Genomic DNA, 14,641 nt, shown 5'->3' on the forward strand with positions numbered 1-14,641 from the left:
TTTAGCGTCTCAGAGTTTGTTTCCTATGATTGTACACTGGAGAGTCGTAAGGAAACACTCATTCTCCCACTTCAGTCTCCAGTGTTTCTGCTTTAGATTCTGATCCACCTCGGTAAACTACCATAAATATATAGACAATGCAAGTGTTCACAAGAAACCTAAATATAGCCTAAAAGTGAAATTAATTTGTTTAACTTTCTTGACATGGACATTACAATTACACTGGAAAATCCATGTGCGTTTGTTTAAGTGTTCTAGCAGACTTGATTATTTTCAACACCTGTCCAAGGCAAAAAAGCCTTAAAAAACCCCCACAATAATTCAAATTACATTTAAAAACAATATACATATACACATTGGCATAATTTTATACACACAATCTTTAAGGCAAAAGCAGTTATTAGGTGCAGTGTTTGTATTTTATTAGACACCTGCTCTCTCTCTCCCTCCTTTCCTTCCTCTACCTCTGCAGGCCCGTACTGTAACCGCACATGGGACGGGTGGCTGTGTTGGGGAGACTCCGCCCCCGGCACCGCTGTCCAGCTGTGCCCCTCCTACTTTCTGGACTTTGATTCATCCGGTAGGCCAATCACATGAGAAAATTAAGGAAATAGCACAATTGAAAAATGTTGTTACTTGTTTTTTTACTTATAAAACACACTTTTGTGTTTTTTGTGTTTTTGTGTTTTATGATAAAAAATCCAATTAAAACTTAATTTTAATATGAAAAAATTGCATAAAATGATGGATCGAATAATGTTGAATATAAGTAAAGTTCATTGCATGGTGAGAATCTTTCGTCTTTGTGAACCTCATGTTATCAATAACATTTACAAACAGCTTTGTTTTTAGACGTGTTCTGACTATTTACAGTAGAGACCCCAGAACTGATTGTTCAGTCCCACAAGTTTGAGTCCTGCTCCTGCAAGATTCAGTCCCACAAGATTGTCTTATTCCTGCAAGATTCAGCACTGCTCCTGCAACATTCTGTCCCGCAACATTCAGTCTCGCTCCTGCAAGATTAAGTCCTGCAAGATTCTGTCTCTTTCCCGCAAGATTTAGTCTGGTTTCCGCAAGATTCTGTCCCTTTCCTACAATATTCTGTTCCTTTCCAGCAAGATTCTGCCCCTTTCTTGCAAGATTCTGTCCATTTTCCACAAGAATCTGTCCCTTTCCTGCAAGATTCTGCCCCTTTCTCGCAAGATTCTGTCCATTTCTTGCAAGATTCTGCCCATTTTCCACAAGAATCTGTCCCTTTCCTGCAAGATTCTGTCTCTTTCCCGCAAGATTAGGCTGGTTCCCGCAAGATTCTGTCCCTTTTCCGCAAGATTCTGTCCTGCAAGATTCTGTCCCGCAAGATTCTGTCCTGCAAGATTCTGTCCCGCAAGATTCTGTCCTGCAAGATTCTGTCCCGCAAGATTCTGTCCCTTTTCCGCAAGATTCTGTCCTGCAAGATTCTGTCCCGCAAGATTCTGTCCTGCAAGATTCTGTCCCGCAAGATTGTGTCCCTTTTCCGCAAGATTCTGTCCTGCAAGATTCTGTCCCGCAAGATTCTGTCCCTTTTCCGCAAGATTCTGTCCCTTTCCTGCAAGATTTAGTCTGGTTCCTGCAAGATTCTGTCCCTTTCCTACAAGATTCTGCCCATTTTCCGCAAGATTCAGTCCTGCTCCTACAAGATTCTGCCCATTTTCCGCAAGATTCAGTCCTGCTCCTGCAAGATTCTGTCTCTTTCCCGCAAGACTCTGTCCCTTTCCCGCAAGATTCTGTCCTGCAAGATTCTGTCCCGCAAGATTCTGTCCCGCAAGATTCTGTCCCTTTCCTGCAAGATTTAGTCTGGTTTCCACAAGATTCTGTCCCTTTCCTGCAAGATTTAGTCTGGTTTCCACAAGATTCTGTCCCTTTCCCGCAAGATTCTGTCCTGCAAGATTCTGTCCCGCAAGATTCTGTCCCTTTCCCGCAAGATTCTGTCCTGCAAGATTCTGTCCCGCAAGATTCTGTCCCTTTCCCGCAAGATTCTGTCCCGCAAGATTCTGTCCCGCAAGATTCTGTCCCGCAAGGTTCTGTCCCTTTCCTGCAAGATTTAGTCTGGTTTCCACAAGATTTTGTCCCTTTCCTACAAGATTCTGTCCCTTTCCCGCAAGATTCTGTCCTGCAAGATTCTGTCCCGCAAGATTCTGTCCCTTTCCCGCAAGATTCTGTCCTGCAAGATTCTGTCCCGCAAGATTCTGTCCCTTTCCCGCAAGATTCTGTCCCGCAAGATTCTGTCCCGCAAGGTTCTGTCCCTTTCCTGCAAGATTTAGTCTGGTTTCCACAAGATTTTGTCCCTTTCCTACAAGATTCTGTCCCTTTCCCGCAAGATTTTGTCCATTTCTCGCAAGATTCTGTGCATTTTCCGCAAGATTCAGTCCCACAAGATTCAGTCCTGCTTCTGCAAGATTCTGTCTCTTTCCCAGAAGATTCTGTTCCACAAGATTTTGCCCCTTTCCTGCAAGATTCGGTCTATTTTTCGCAAGATTCAGTCCCACAAGATTCAGTCTCGTGTCTGCAAGATTCTGTCCCGCTCCCACAAGATTCAGTTCTATTCCTGCAAGATTCAGTCTCGTTCCCACAAGATTTAGTCCTACTCCCGCAAGATTCTGTTCTGCTCCTGCAAGATTCTGTCCTGCTTCCACAAGAATCTGTCCCACAAGATTCAGTCCCATTCCTGTAAGACTGTCCTGCAAGATACTGTCCCTTTCCTGCAAGATTCTGTCCCTGTTTTTCAAGACTCAGTCCTACTCTAAAAAAATTCTGTCCCTTTCCCACAAGATTCAGTCCTGTTCCTGCTAGATTCTGTCCTGCAAGAGTCTGTCCCTTTCCTGCAGTATTCAGTCCTGTGTCTGCAAGATTTAATCTCTCTCCCACATGATTCTGTCCCTTTTCTGCAAGACTCGGTCCTGCTTCCTTATGATTCTGTCCCTTTCCCACAAGATTCAGTCCCACTTCTGCAAGATTCTGTCCTGCTTCTGCAAGACATAGTCATGCTCCCACTAGATTCTGTCCTGCTCCAGCAAGATTCAGTCCTTCTCCGACAAGATACTATCTTATTCCCGCAAGATTCAGTCCTACTCTCACAAGATTCTGTCCCTTTCCTGCAAGAGTCACTCTTGCCCCCACAATATTTTGTCCTGCAAGATTTTGTACCTTTTCTGCAAGATTCTGTGCCGCAAGATTCCATAAGATTCTGCCCTGCTCCTACAAGATTTTGTCCCGTTCTCATAAGATTCTGTCCTACTCCCGCAGGATTTAGTCCCATTTCAACAAGGTTGTTCCCTTCCCGGAAGATTTTGTATTGTTTCGGCAAGATTCAGTCCAGCTCCTGCAAAACTCTATCCCACTTCCACAAAAATGGTTTCACTTGTTTTGAAATTGTAAAATTCTGAGTGAAAGATGATAATTTCTGCTATTTTTTTTGTTGTTGACCAGAGAAAGTGACAAAAGTGTGTGATGCAGATGGCCACTGGTTTCGCCATCCAGAGAGCAACAGACTGTGGTCAAACTATACTGAGTGTTCAGCGTACACTAAAGAGAAGCTGAAGGTGGTGCACAACATACACTCAATACATATACAAACACACACTCATATACACATACATACACAAACACACACACACACACACAGACACACACAGACACACGCACACACACACACAATACAAACAAACATGCACAGACAGACAATAAACACAGAAAACAAACACACGTGGACACAAGCACACAAAATACACAAAGTGCATACACACTCACAAAACAAACACAGACACAAACACATAATACACACACATGCACACACATTCACTTATCTGTATATAAAAACAAAAGAAGTCTATGTCTTCTTTAATACGGCTAAACGTGTGTGTGTTTGTGTGTGTGTGTGTGTATATGTTTGTGTGCATGCATGTGTGTGTGTGTGTGTGTTTGTACTGGTTTTGGTGATTTACAAGTACACAAATGTATATAATGATGTGTATGACTTTACTTACTCTGTTAAGATGGTTTATAAGGACATGTCTTGTGTCCTCGTGATTTGAAACGCTTAAAAGGCACTAACCTCTGTGTGTGTGTGTCTTTCAGGTGACGTATGTGATGTATTATCTGGCGATGGTGGGACACGTTCTGTCCATCATTTCTCTGATGATCTCCATAAGCATCTTCTCCTACTTCAAGTACATCACACACACACACACACACACTAGTACTCTTAAAGGGATAGTTCACACAAAAATGAAAATATCCTTCATTTACTCTCCCTCAAGTTTAGTCTATAGATGAGAAATATATTTATGTGCAAAACTGTAAGATTGCATGAAACATTAGAGAATGAATCAGCTTCTCCATCCAATGAGAAACAGAATAACCTCCTCAGCTCCTGCTGCTCCTGCACAGATATCACTGAGAGCAGTGGAGTCTGCTGCACTGTTGGGATTCTCCACTGTGCTGTTTGTTCTCCTCTAATCAGTGTACCCATATACCTGAAGCTGTGAGAGTTTTTTTTTTTTTTTTTTTGCATTGTGACGCAGTTCCTAGAGAAATGTAAAAACAGTACACATGGCTTGATTATTATTTTTTTACTGCCAGCTGATGGGATGTAGTAAACAAGGTTATTATAGTTAACAAAACAAACAAAACAACGAATAATAAAATGTATTTTTGTTAACCGAAATAAGATAAAAACGATAAAAACTGAAAGTAACTAAAGTTTTAGCAAAAACCTCCTTCATTTTCATCTTTGTAAATGTATTTAATACATAATCTTACTGTAAGCCTTTTAGAAGTAAACCTATTTACTTCGCACTGCAGGTGTTTGCGCCGTATGGCACCTCAGTGTCTGTAATCCTGCTGCTATTGGCCAGATCGAGCCATAAGTCATCCTCGCTGTTGCTCCTGTGACAAAAACAATGAGTGGACATGACAGCAGCACGGTGACAACATTAAATACAGAGACTTAAATCTATTACTTTAACACATTTGTGCCCAATAATAGGTCTCATTTCTGTATTAGTGATCACAATCACGGACAAATCGTTCATTTTAACCGGATCTTCTAAGTGAACCGGTTGAACTAGTTCACCAAATCTAACTGAATCATTTGAAACGATTCGCGTCTCCAGTAATGTTAAGCATTTATCCACAAACAACTTACTTTTTAACATGCCTGATACACCCGTCTGACTCAAAATAAACCAATATATCCTGAGTTATTCAGTTACTAGAACAGTACACTGAGATCCAATTTGGGAAGTGGAGAACCGATAATACTGTGCATGTGTGATTCAGTGAACCAAACACAAACAGTACATGACAGCCTGCTGTGACAGAACTAGACTTGAACAACTGCAGCGTTTTAATCCAGGGCTTAAATGAGGGGATCTGGCCAAACGTACGTTTATTTCAGAACAGAAACTCGTAATGTATAACTCGTAATTAAATAAGTGAATCAATCTTCAGTTGGATTGCAAAACGTAATTGTAAGACACTTTTCAGATCATGGTGATGTTTTTCAGACTGAAATTCAGATTGCTGACACATATTTGATATGTTGAGTCCGAACATGGGAAGATCACAAAAGATCCGGTTTGCATTAAAGATCTAATCTTCTCATCACTACTGTGTAACTAACCTCAGAGCAGCCTTGCACACATATTGTACTGAAGGCTGCTGTCTTGTGGGCTGCTGTATTTGAGTTTGAGGATGGGTAGATGGTAGTGGTAGATAGTAGTGTTCATATGTTCTCGGAATACATGTTTCAGAAAATGTATGGTTTAGCTTTTGTTATACAATATTTATTTTGTTTATTTTAAATATTGCACCTAACAAATAGCTTTATACTAATATTGAAACTAATAAAAACTAAACTAAAACTTAGCCATTTCAAAATATAGAAACTAATAAACACTAGTAAATCTCCCTCTAAAAACTGACTGAATTTAAACAAAAAAAAAGTTTAAAACAAAATAAAAACTAAAACTAATGTAAAATCCAAACCTATTATAATCTTGGTAGTGAAGTAGGCAATTCATTCAGAAAGATGAGGAAAAAGGAAAAACAGACTCCTCCTCCTCCTTATTACTGTTTGAGATGTCAAAACTGAAAGCTAAAAGGGGCGTGGTTAGGTATGTTAGCCCCGCCCAATACCTCAGACAGACCTAATCTGAGTGAATAAATGTAAATCTTCATTTATGAGTGAACTGCCCCTTTAAGAGATAAATAAATAAATAAATAAATGCAGACGGTGTTAAGGGTGTTGTCTGTGTGCAGGTGTTTGAGCTGCCAGCGCATCACGCTTCATAAAAACATGTTCACCTCCTTCATCCTCAACTCCTTCGCCACCATCGGCTGGTTTTACTTCGTCATCGGTGAGCAGCAGACCAGGACTGACTCCGTAAGAGCAAAACACACACCTCACACACTCCTTGGTAAAATGTAAATGTACTTGCAATACTTTACCCCAACACAGGACACAACTCTAATCATTCAGCGGAGTGATATGGAGCTGTAATGCGCTCTAAACCTGCCGGAACTACTTTGCCAGAATCATGGCAGATATAAAAGAAATCAGTTATTCGAAATGACTTATTAAAACTATTAAAATCTGTTCTTCTCTCTGTTAAAACTTAGAAAATATGTGGAAAATAATAAAAACTTTCACAGGAGGATGAATAATTTTGCCTTCAACTCTATATAATCTCTATATAATCTGATTTAATAAGCCACCATGACTGGTACTGTATGTGTATCTAAATAAGTGTTTCTAAGGTGTGAAATGGCGTGATGACGGTATGAACGCATTGCTAAGTATGTGCGTCTGCTGTTGTGTTCAGTCTCAGGTGGGCTGTAAGCTGCTGGCCAGCATCATGCACTACACCTTCTGCTCCAACTACTTCTGGATGCTGTGTGAAGGCATTTACCTGCACACACTCATCATCGTGGCCGTGTTCGTCGGAGAGCAGCAGCTCGGCTGGTATTACATCCTCGGATGGGGTACGACACACAAACACACCTGAGATAATAAGACTCCGGCACACTGGGGGGATTATTACTTACACTCAGGGCCGGAGAAAGCGGAACTGCCGCTCTAGGCAAAGGACGGTCACATTGCCCTCAACAATAAAGTGAAAATCAATGGGGGGTGGGGGGGCTCTATTCTGCCGCCCTACGCGAATATAACTGAGGGTGCGGGTGGTGAGGGTAGTGTCGGGGACACCGCTCTCTCTATTCTGCCACCCTAGACGCAGATATAACTGAGGGCGCGGGTGGTGAGGGTTGTGTCGGGGACGCTGCCCTCTCTATTCTAAGGCTCCAGACGTGGATAACTGAGGGCGCGGGTGGTGAGGGTACTGTTGGGGACGCCGCCCTCTCTATTCTAAGGCCCCAGACGCAGATATAACTGAGGGCGCGGGTGGTGAGGGTAGTGTCGGAGACTCCGCCCTCTCTTTTCTAAGGCCCCAGACGTGGATATAACTCAGGGCAAGGGTGGTGAGGGTAGTGTCGGGGACGCCACCCTCTCTATTCTGCCGCCCTACGCGAATATAACTGAGGGTGCGGGTGGTGAGGGTAGTGTCGGGGACACCGCTCTCTCTATTCTGCCACCCTAGACGCGGATATAACTGAGGGCGCGGGTGGTGAGGGTCGTGTCGGGGACGCCGCCCTCTCTATTCTAAGGCTCCAGACGTGGATATAACTGAGGGCGCGGGTGGTGAGGGTCGTGTTGGGGACGCCGCTCTCTCTATTCTAAGGCTCCAGACGTGGATCTAACTGAGGGCACGGGTGGTGAGGGTACTGTCGGGGACGCCGCCCTCTCTATTCTAAGGCTCCAGACGTGGATATAACTGAGGGCGCGGGTGGTGAGGGTCGTGTCGGGGACGCCGCCCTCTCTATTCTAAGGCTCCAGACGTGGATATAACTGAGGGCGCGGGTGGTGAGGGTCGTGTTGGGGACGCCGCTCTCTCTATTCTAAGGCTCCAGACGTGGATCTAACTGAGGGCACGGGTGGTGAGGGTACTGTCGGGGACGCCGCCCTCTCTATTCTAAGGCTCCAGACGTGGATATAACTGAGGGCGCGGGTGGTGAGGGTCGTGTCGGGGACGCCGCTCTCTCTATTCTAAGGCTCCAGACGTGGATATAACTGAGGGCGCGGGTGGTGAGGGTCGTGTCGGGGACGCCGCCCTCTCTATTCTAAGGCTCCAGACGTGGATATAACTGAGGGCGCGGGTGGTGAGGGTCGTGTCGGGGACGCCGCTCTCTCTATTCTAAGGCTCCAGACGTGGATATAACTGAGGGCGCGGGTGGTGAGGGTCGTGTCGGGGACGCCGCCCTCTCTATTCTAAGGCCCCAGACGTGGATATAACTCAGGGCAAGGGTGGTGAGGGTAGTGTCGGGGACGCCGCCCTCTCTTTTCTAAGGCTCCAGACGTGGATATAACTGAGGGCACGGGTGGTGAGGGTCGTGTCGGGGACGCCGCCCTCTCTATTCTAAGGCTCCAGACGTGGATATAACTGAGGGCGCGGGTGGTGAGGGTCGTGTCGGGGACGCCGCTCTCTCTATTCTAAGGCTCCAGACGTGGATATAACTGAGGGCGCGGGTGGTGAGGGTCGTGTCGGGGACGCCGCTCTCTCTATTCTAAGGCTCCAGACGTGGATATAACTGAGGGCGCGGGTGGTGAGGGTCGTGTCGGGGACGCCGCCCTCTCTATTCTAAGGCCCCAGACGTGGATATAACTGAGGGCGCGGGTGGTGAGGGTCGTGTCGGGGACGCCGCCCTCTCTATTTTAAGGCCCCAGACGTGGATATAACTGAGGGCGCGGGTGGTGAGGGTCGTGTCGGGGACGCCGCCCTCTCTATTCTGCCACCCTAGACGCAGATATAACTGAGGGCGTGGGTGGTGAGGGTCGTGTCGGGGACACCGCTCCCTCTATTCTGCCACCCTAGACGCAGATATAACTGAGGGCGCGGGTGGTGAGGGTAGTGTCGGGGACGCCGCCCTCTCTATTTTAAGGCCCCAGACGTGGATATAACTGAGGGTGCGGGTGGTGAGGGTAGTGTCGGGGATGCCGCTCTCTCTATTTTGCCGCACTAGACGTGGATATAACTGAGGGCACAGTTGGTGAGGGTAGTGTCGGGGACGCTGCCCCCTCTCTATTCTGCCGCCCTAGATGGCCGCCTAGGTCGCCTCTATGGAAGCGCCGGCCCTGCTTACACTTAGCATCAGTTTCTTTTTTAGAGGTTTTTCAACATTCACTTTGAATGACTTTAACTTGAAAGTTACCTGTTTAAACTGTAACTTCAGCAGCTCAAAGCACACAAACAAAAGCTCCAATTTCATTGGTTGGCCAATTTTAATACCGTTTTTCATACTGAAAATACGAGCCAGAGACTTCAGCAATAATCACAGGAAAACATTGTCCAGTCTATAAACGGCAAAACTAAATATTTGTTTCATATATATAAAAGTTGTATAACTATTCCCATAATCCTAATGTTAATGAGACAGTATTTGCCCTTCTGCAGGTTTCCCAGTGATCCCCGCTGTCATGCACGCTGTGGCACGTCTGTTTTATCACAATGACAGGTAAAAATGGTTAATATTTAATTGAGAGATGTGGAGGAGCATTTAATATTTAATTCTGCTATGTGTGTGTGTGTGTGTGTGTGTGTGTGTGTGTGTGTGTGTGTGTGTGTGTGTGTGTGTGTGTGTGTGTGTGTGTGTGTGTCTGTGTGTGTGTGTGTGTGTGTGTGTGTGTGAGACAGGTGTTGGGCCAGAAACACAGATCTGCTCTACATCACACACGGCCCAATATACGCCGCCCTGCTGGTGAGAATCTCATTCAGAAATCATTCCTTGACGAGAAATATGACATGAAATCAAGAGTCACATTCACTGCTGGATAATTGTGCTTGATCTGAAGTGCACCTGTAATGCAAAAATGTGTGTGAGCCGTGTGTGAATATCTCCAGCAGCCTCTAATGCTCAACATGAGTTAATTGTGCTTGTTGTAATCAGACTTGATGAAGGAAACACTGTGATTGACATTCTCTCTTTGTACGTGTCATCAGAGGGGGAAAGCCCCGCCCACTAGTGCCCATCTCTCCATCTCATTAGCATGTCCAGCAGCCCTGAATGAGAAGCAGCCGTCTGTCCATTCGCCATTAGAGTGTTTGAGCTGCTGAAGATGATGTCAGCATAGACTAAGAGGATTATAGATGTGGAGTTCTAGAAGAACAGCGACATAGACTGAGAAGCATCACGCACACACGCTGAAGCACACATGACCAGCACTGACAACACACACACTGCTGATTTACATCTGTCACTATGAGGATGTAGCTCCGCCCTCTTCTTAAAAGAGCACAATCTCATTTGCATTTAAAGTGACAGTCACCCTTTTAGGATCAAAGCCTGAAAGGGTCAGAGAGCTGGAGAACATGATCTGTGTTATTTTCAGCTCAAACTCAAACACACACACACTCCAGACACAGCAGAGACACATTTACAGCTTGTAGAAAGATGCATAATTTCTGAAAACAAGCCTATATGTTGTACTTGTCTGTAAAATGCTTCTTGATTTGAGAGTTTTGAGATATTTGGACTAGAAAGGAGACGCAAGCTCTTCTCTGCAGTGTAGTGTGTCTGCTCTTCCTCCGTCAGGTGAATCTGTTCTTCCTGCTGAACATCGTGCGTGTGTTGATCACCAAGCTGCGAGTGACGCACCGCACCGAGAGCAACGTGTACATGAAGGCGGTGCGGGCCACCATCATCCTGGTGCCGCTGCTGGGGGCGCAGTTCATCCTGGTGCCGCTGGAGCCGAACGGACGCATCTCACGCGCCATCTACGAGCTCTTCATGAACATATTCGTGCACTTTCAGGTACGCTTACGAGAATTAACTCTAGAGCTGACGAGGTGGACATTTTGACCATGTTTACATCTTGTAGTTGAGTAACTTGGGTCATTTTCGTTCACTGTGGCTGATTTTGAGGCTTAATTTGGCCACAGTTCTCTCTCTGTGTCAGCGTATATGATGATGTTTCCAGACATGTCCTACTTTGACTCATATTTTGGGAAAATGCGTTGACATTTTTCAAAACCACAACAACACGCTCTGTTCAGATTGACTCCCCTTTGGTGATGTTGGGGCTGTTTTTGCTCCATTGACTTCCATTATAAGCACATTTATGAACTGATTTAATTAGCAGATGATCATGCATTCTGGATTGATGCTGGTTTTCCCTGTTGGGATTAAGAGGGACAATCTGTTAACACAAGAACACATTTTGGCCATATGCCCACAGCCATATATCACCCTGCAGCCCAAGACTGGTTACTCACTGAAGCTAATGCCTAGTTCACACTAGAGGATTTTAAGCCTGATTTGAGCCCGATTTGGAAGTTAACAAGCTCGCCGACAGATGGTGCGGGAGCTCGGCGCTCTTTATGTGTGAACTACTGAACAAAGCATCAACGAGGCTCGCTGACGCGTCGCCGACACCTCGCAGACGGAAATCCAACATTCAGCATGCTGAATATTCCAGAGCAGTCGGCCGACTCAACCCCACGTGTGGTCTGATGTAGTGACGAGCTGCAGCCAATGAGAGAGCAGATCAGCATGAGCTGAACGCCTGTGTGTTCAGGAGCTCAGCAGAAACATCTGTGATTGGTCAGAATGGGCATCGGTGCACTCGCTTTATTCTGCGTTAGCACAGACATGAGAGTAGGCTGTATTAACAGTGGAACTAGAATTCTGTAACTATTAGAATTACCATACTGCTCATTCTGACCGTTCTCATATAAACGCCATACTGTCACAACATATTTACATTCAAAGCTATTATTGAGATATTAAAATTAAGCTTTGAATGTCTGGCATCATATTTAATGACACCATTACCCCGCTAGTAGCAAAGAATTCTGGCCCAGATTTGGCATGAAGCTGGCACAGCAGGCATTCATCTGGCACTGGCATACAGCAGGTGGGCCAAACATGGCCCGGGTTTGGCAGAGGTGGCACCGTCTTTAAGGCGGCACACAAGATTTGGGCCAGATGAAAAACGTAGTATTTGGCCCAGATTTAAACATTTGAAAGTGGGCCATGTGAGTTTGGCCAGTCTTGACCCACATTTAAAATACACTAAAATCAATTTTGAGTAAAGAAAAAAATACTACCAATCAGGTCACTTTGAGAAAAACGTGCCCATAGTGTGCCTAAAGCGCATCACTCCATGGGTTTATCAATTTCATTGCAATCGTGACACACCAACCTATCTGGCCCAGTTCAGGCCCAGTTATGAGTTATTAACTTGGCTGAGACTTGGCCCAGATATGGTCCGTGTTTGGCCCTTGTCTGGAAGCCAGATTTGGTCCAGTCATGTACCGTAATTCACTGTGGCATGTGGGCCAAGCAAAACCTGATTGTGTGGGCCAGAGCTGGGCCAGAGAAATTTTGCTATGTGGGCCTAAAAATATAATCTTTTTCTGGTAATACAGCCTATAAATATGTAGTTAAGATACTAAAACACTTAAAGGTCTTGGCTTTCATTTTCACTTACAAACAGGAGCTATTTAACAGCACAGAATAAGCTGTTTTGAAAGATATCTGAAGTAAATTGATGTTTTTGCCATCAGTAAGTTTTGTTTATGTTAGCAGGAAGTTGCCAGGCAAGAAAATGCACACATATTTAAAGTCACAGCGAAAAGTATCAGACATGCATGCAGTCATTTTGACCAATATAGTAATTTAAGGCAGAAATGCTCAGTTCTTTACTGTTTTGTAATAAAAAAAATAACAATGTCAGAAAGAAATACACTGATAGTTAGAAAACGGCAGGGTGTTATAAATATGTTAGTTTTATTTCAAAGAGTTTTAAAATTACAAAAATTAAAAGCTCTCTGTGTATCTATCCACTGGAACCTTGAAGATGAGTGATTAATCCGCTCATAAATCAGCTGATTTGAAGATGTTTTTAAATGCTTTCTCCAAAGCTTGAAACGCTGTCAGTGATGTCATCAGCACACAAGCAGCCAATAGTGTTCAGCCTTTTCTGACGACTCCTCCCTCAACATTTCATTGGCTGTGGTTTGGTAGCTTGAATGAGCTGTTGGGGAATGAGTTGTTGTCAGATCATGTAGTGTGTGACCCCCCTCTTGTGGATCATTCACAGAGTGTCGCGTAGTGTGAACACCACAGAGATCAAAAGACACAAAGTCAAGTCATGTAGTGTGAACGGCACAGCGATCTGCTGATGTTTAAAATCCTGTAGTGTGAACTAGGCTTAAGCAGGGCTGAGCCTGGTCAGTATCTGGATAGGAGACCACATGGGTAAACTAGGTTGCTGTTGGCAGTGGAGAGGCCAGCAGGGGGCGCTCAACCTGTGGTCTGTGTGAGTCCTAATGCCCCAGTATAGTGAAGGGGACTCTATACTGTCAGTGAGCGCCGTCTTTCAGATGAGGCGTTAAACCTGAGGTCCTGACTCTCTGTGCTCATTAATAACCCCATGGCACTTCTGGTAAAGAGTAGGGGTGTAACCCTGGTGTCCTGGCCAATTTTTCTCCATCATGGCCACCCAGTCACCTCCATCCACTGAACTGGCTCTATCACTGTCTCTCCACTAGGGTTGTGTATTGTTTGGGTTTATTTTGATACCGGTGCTATATCGATAGTTTTAAAATGGTACCGGTGCCTGAACCGATACTTTTAAGCCACAGAATTATGGTGGACGACTCTAGAAAAATCTTTTATTTGACAAAATCTTTTAAAACATAATTTTAATAGAACAATACAATTAAAGTTTAAAGTAAACATCAGTTCATATTTTTTATATTTGAATTGCATTGATTTATTTGCTTTGATCACTTGCAACAAGCTGAAGGAAAGTTAAATATTACTGAAATACCATCCATTTATTTATTTTTATTCAGATTTAAATGACAAAACGGTGGTGTAAGTGTTAGTGGACAGTGAACATGCTGCAGTACAGTGTGTGTTATTGAGTGTGTTTATGTCTCTCCGCAGGGTCTCCTGGTGGCTGTAATCTTCTGCTTCTGTAATGGAGAGGTAACACTTTTTATATAACTATTAAACCTCCTTAATTAATCTCATTCATCTTCATTAAAGCACATTTTGATGAGGATAACCCACCGAGGAATTGAAGTAAAATATCTACTACAAAAGAAAGCTGGACGCAGTGCTGAAACTGTGCGAAAATGTGTGTGTTTGGATGTGTACATACAGTTGAAGTCAAAATTATTAGCCCCCTTTGATTTTTAAATATTTAAATAACATTAATAATTATTATTTATAAATAATACATATTTTAATGTTTAAATATTTACCAAGTGATGTTGAGCAGATTGAGGAAATGTTCACAGTGTGTCTGATAATATTTGTTCTTCTGGAGAAAGTCTTATTTGTTTTATTTCGGCTAGAATAAAAGCAGTTTTTAATAGTTTTAAAGCCATTTTAAGGTCAATATTATTCGCCCCTTTAAGCTTTATATGTTTTTGATAGTCTACAGAACAAATCACTGTTATACAATAACTTGCCTAATTACCCTAATTACCCTAGTGAAGCCTTTACATGCCACTTTAAGCTGAACACTAGTGTCTTGAAG

At 44.0% G+C, this 14,641-nt stretch overlaps 1 protein-coding gene across 1 annotated transcript in view; it reads left to right on the forward strand.

Annotated features, from left to right (window-relative positions):
• The window catches only part of calcrl2 (calcitonin receptor-like 2), a 35,694-nt gene that overhangs the window by 16,012 nt on the left and 5,041 nt on the right, over positions 1-14,641 (forward strand). Inside the window, exons 4-12 of the mRNA XM_073939501.1 lie at positions 473-580; positions 3,466-3,578; positions 4,114-4,205; positions 6,298-6,421; positions 6,861-7,020; positions 9,546-9,606; positions 9,786-9,849; positions 10,684-10,902; positions 14,044-14,085. Of these exons, the coding sequence (XP_073795602.1) occupies positions 473-580; positions 3,466-3,578; positions 4,114-4,205; positions 6,298-6,421; positions 6,861-7,020; positions 9,546-9,606; positions 9,786-9,849; positions 10,684-10,902; positions 14,044-14,085 (983 nt within the window). The remainder of the gene's footprint in view (positions 1-472; positions 581-3,465; positions 3,579-4,113; positions 4,206-6,297; positions 6,422-6,860; positions 7,021-9,545; positions 9,607-9,785; positions 9,850-10,683; positions 10,903-14,043; positions 14,086-14,641) is intronic.

Source organism: Danio rerio, chromosome 23 (assembly GCF_049306965.1).
Source record: "Danio rerio strain Tuebingen ecotype United States chromosome 23, GRCz12tu, whole genome shotgun sequence".
Classification (NCBI taxonomy): Eukaryota; Metazoa; Chordata; class Actinopteri; order Cypriniformes; family Danionidae; genus Danio; species Danio rerio.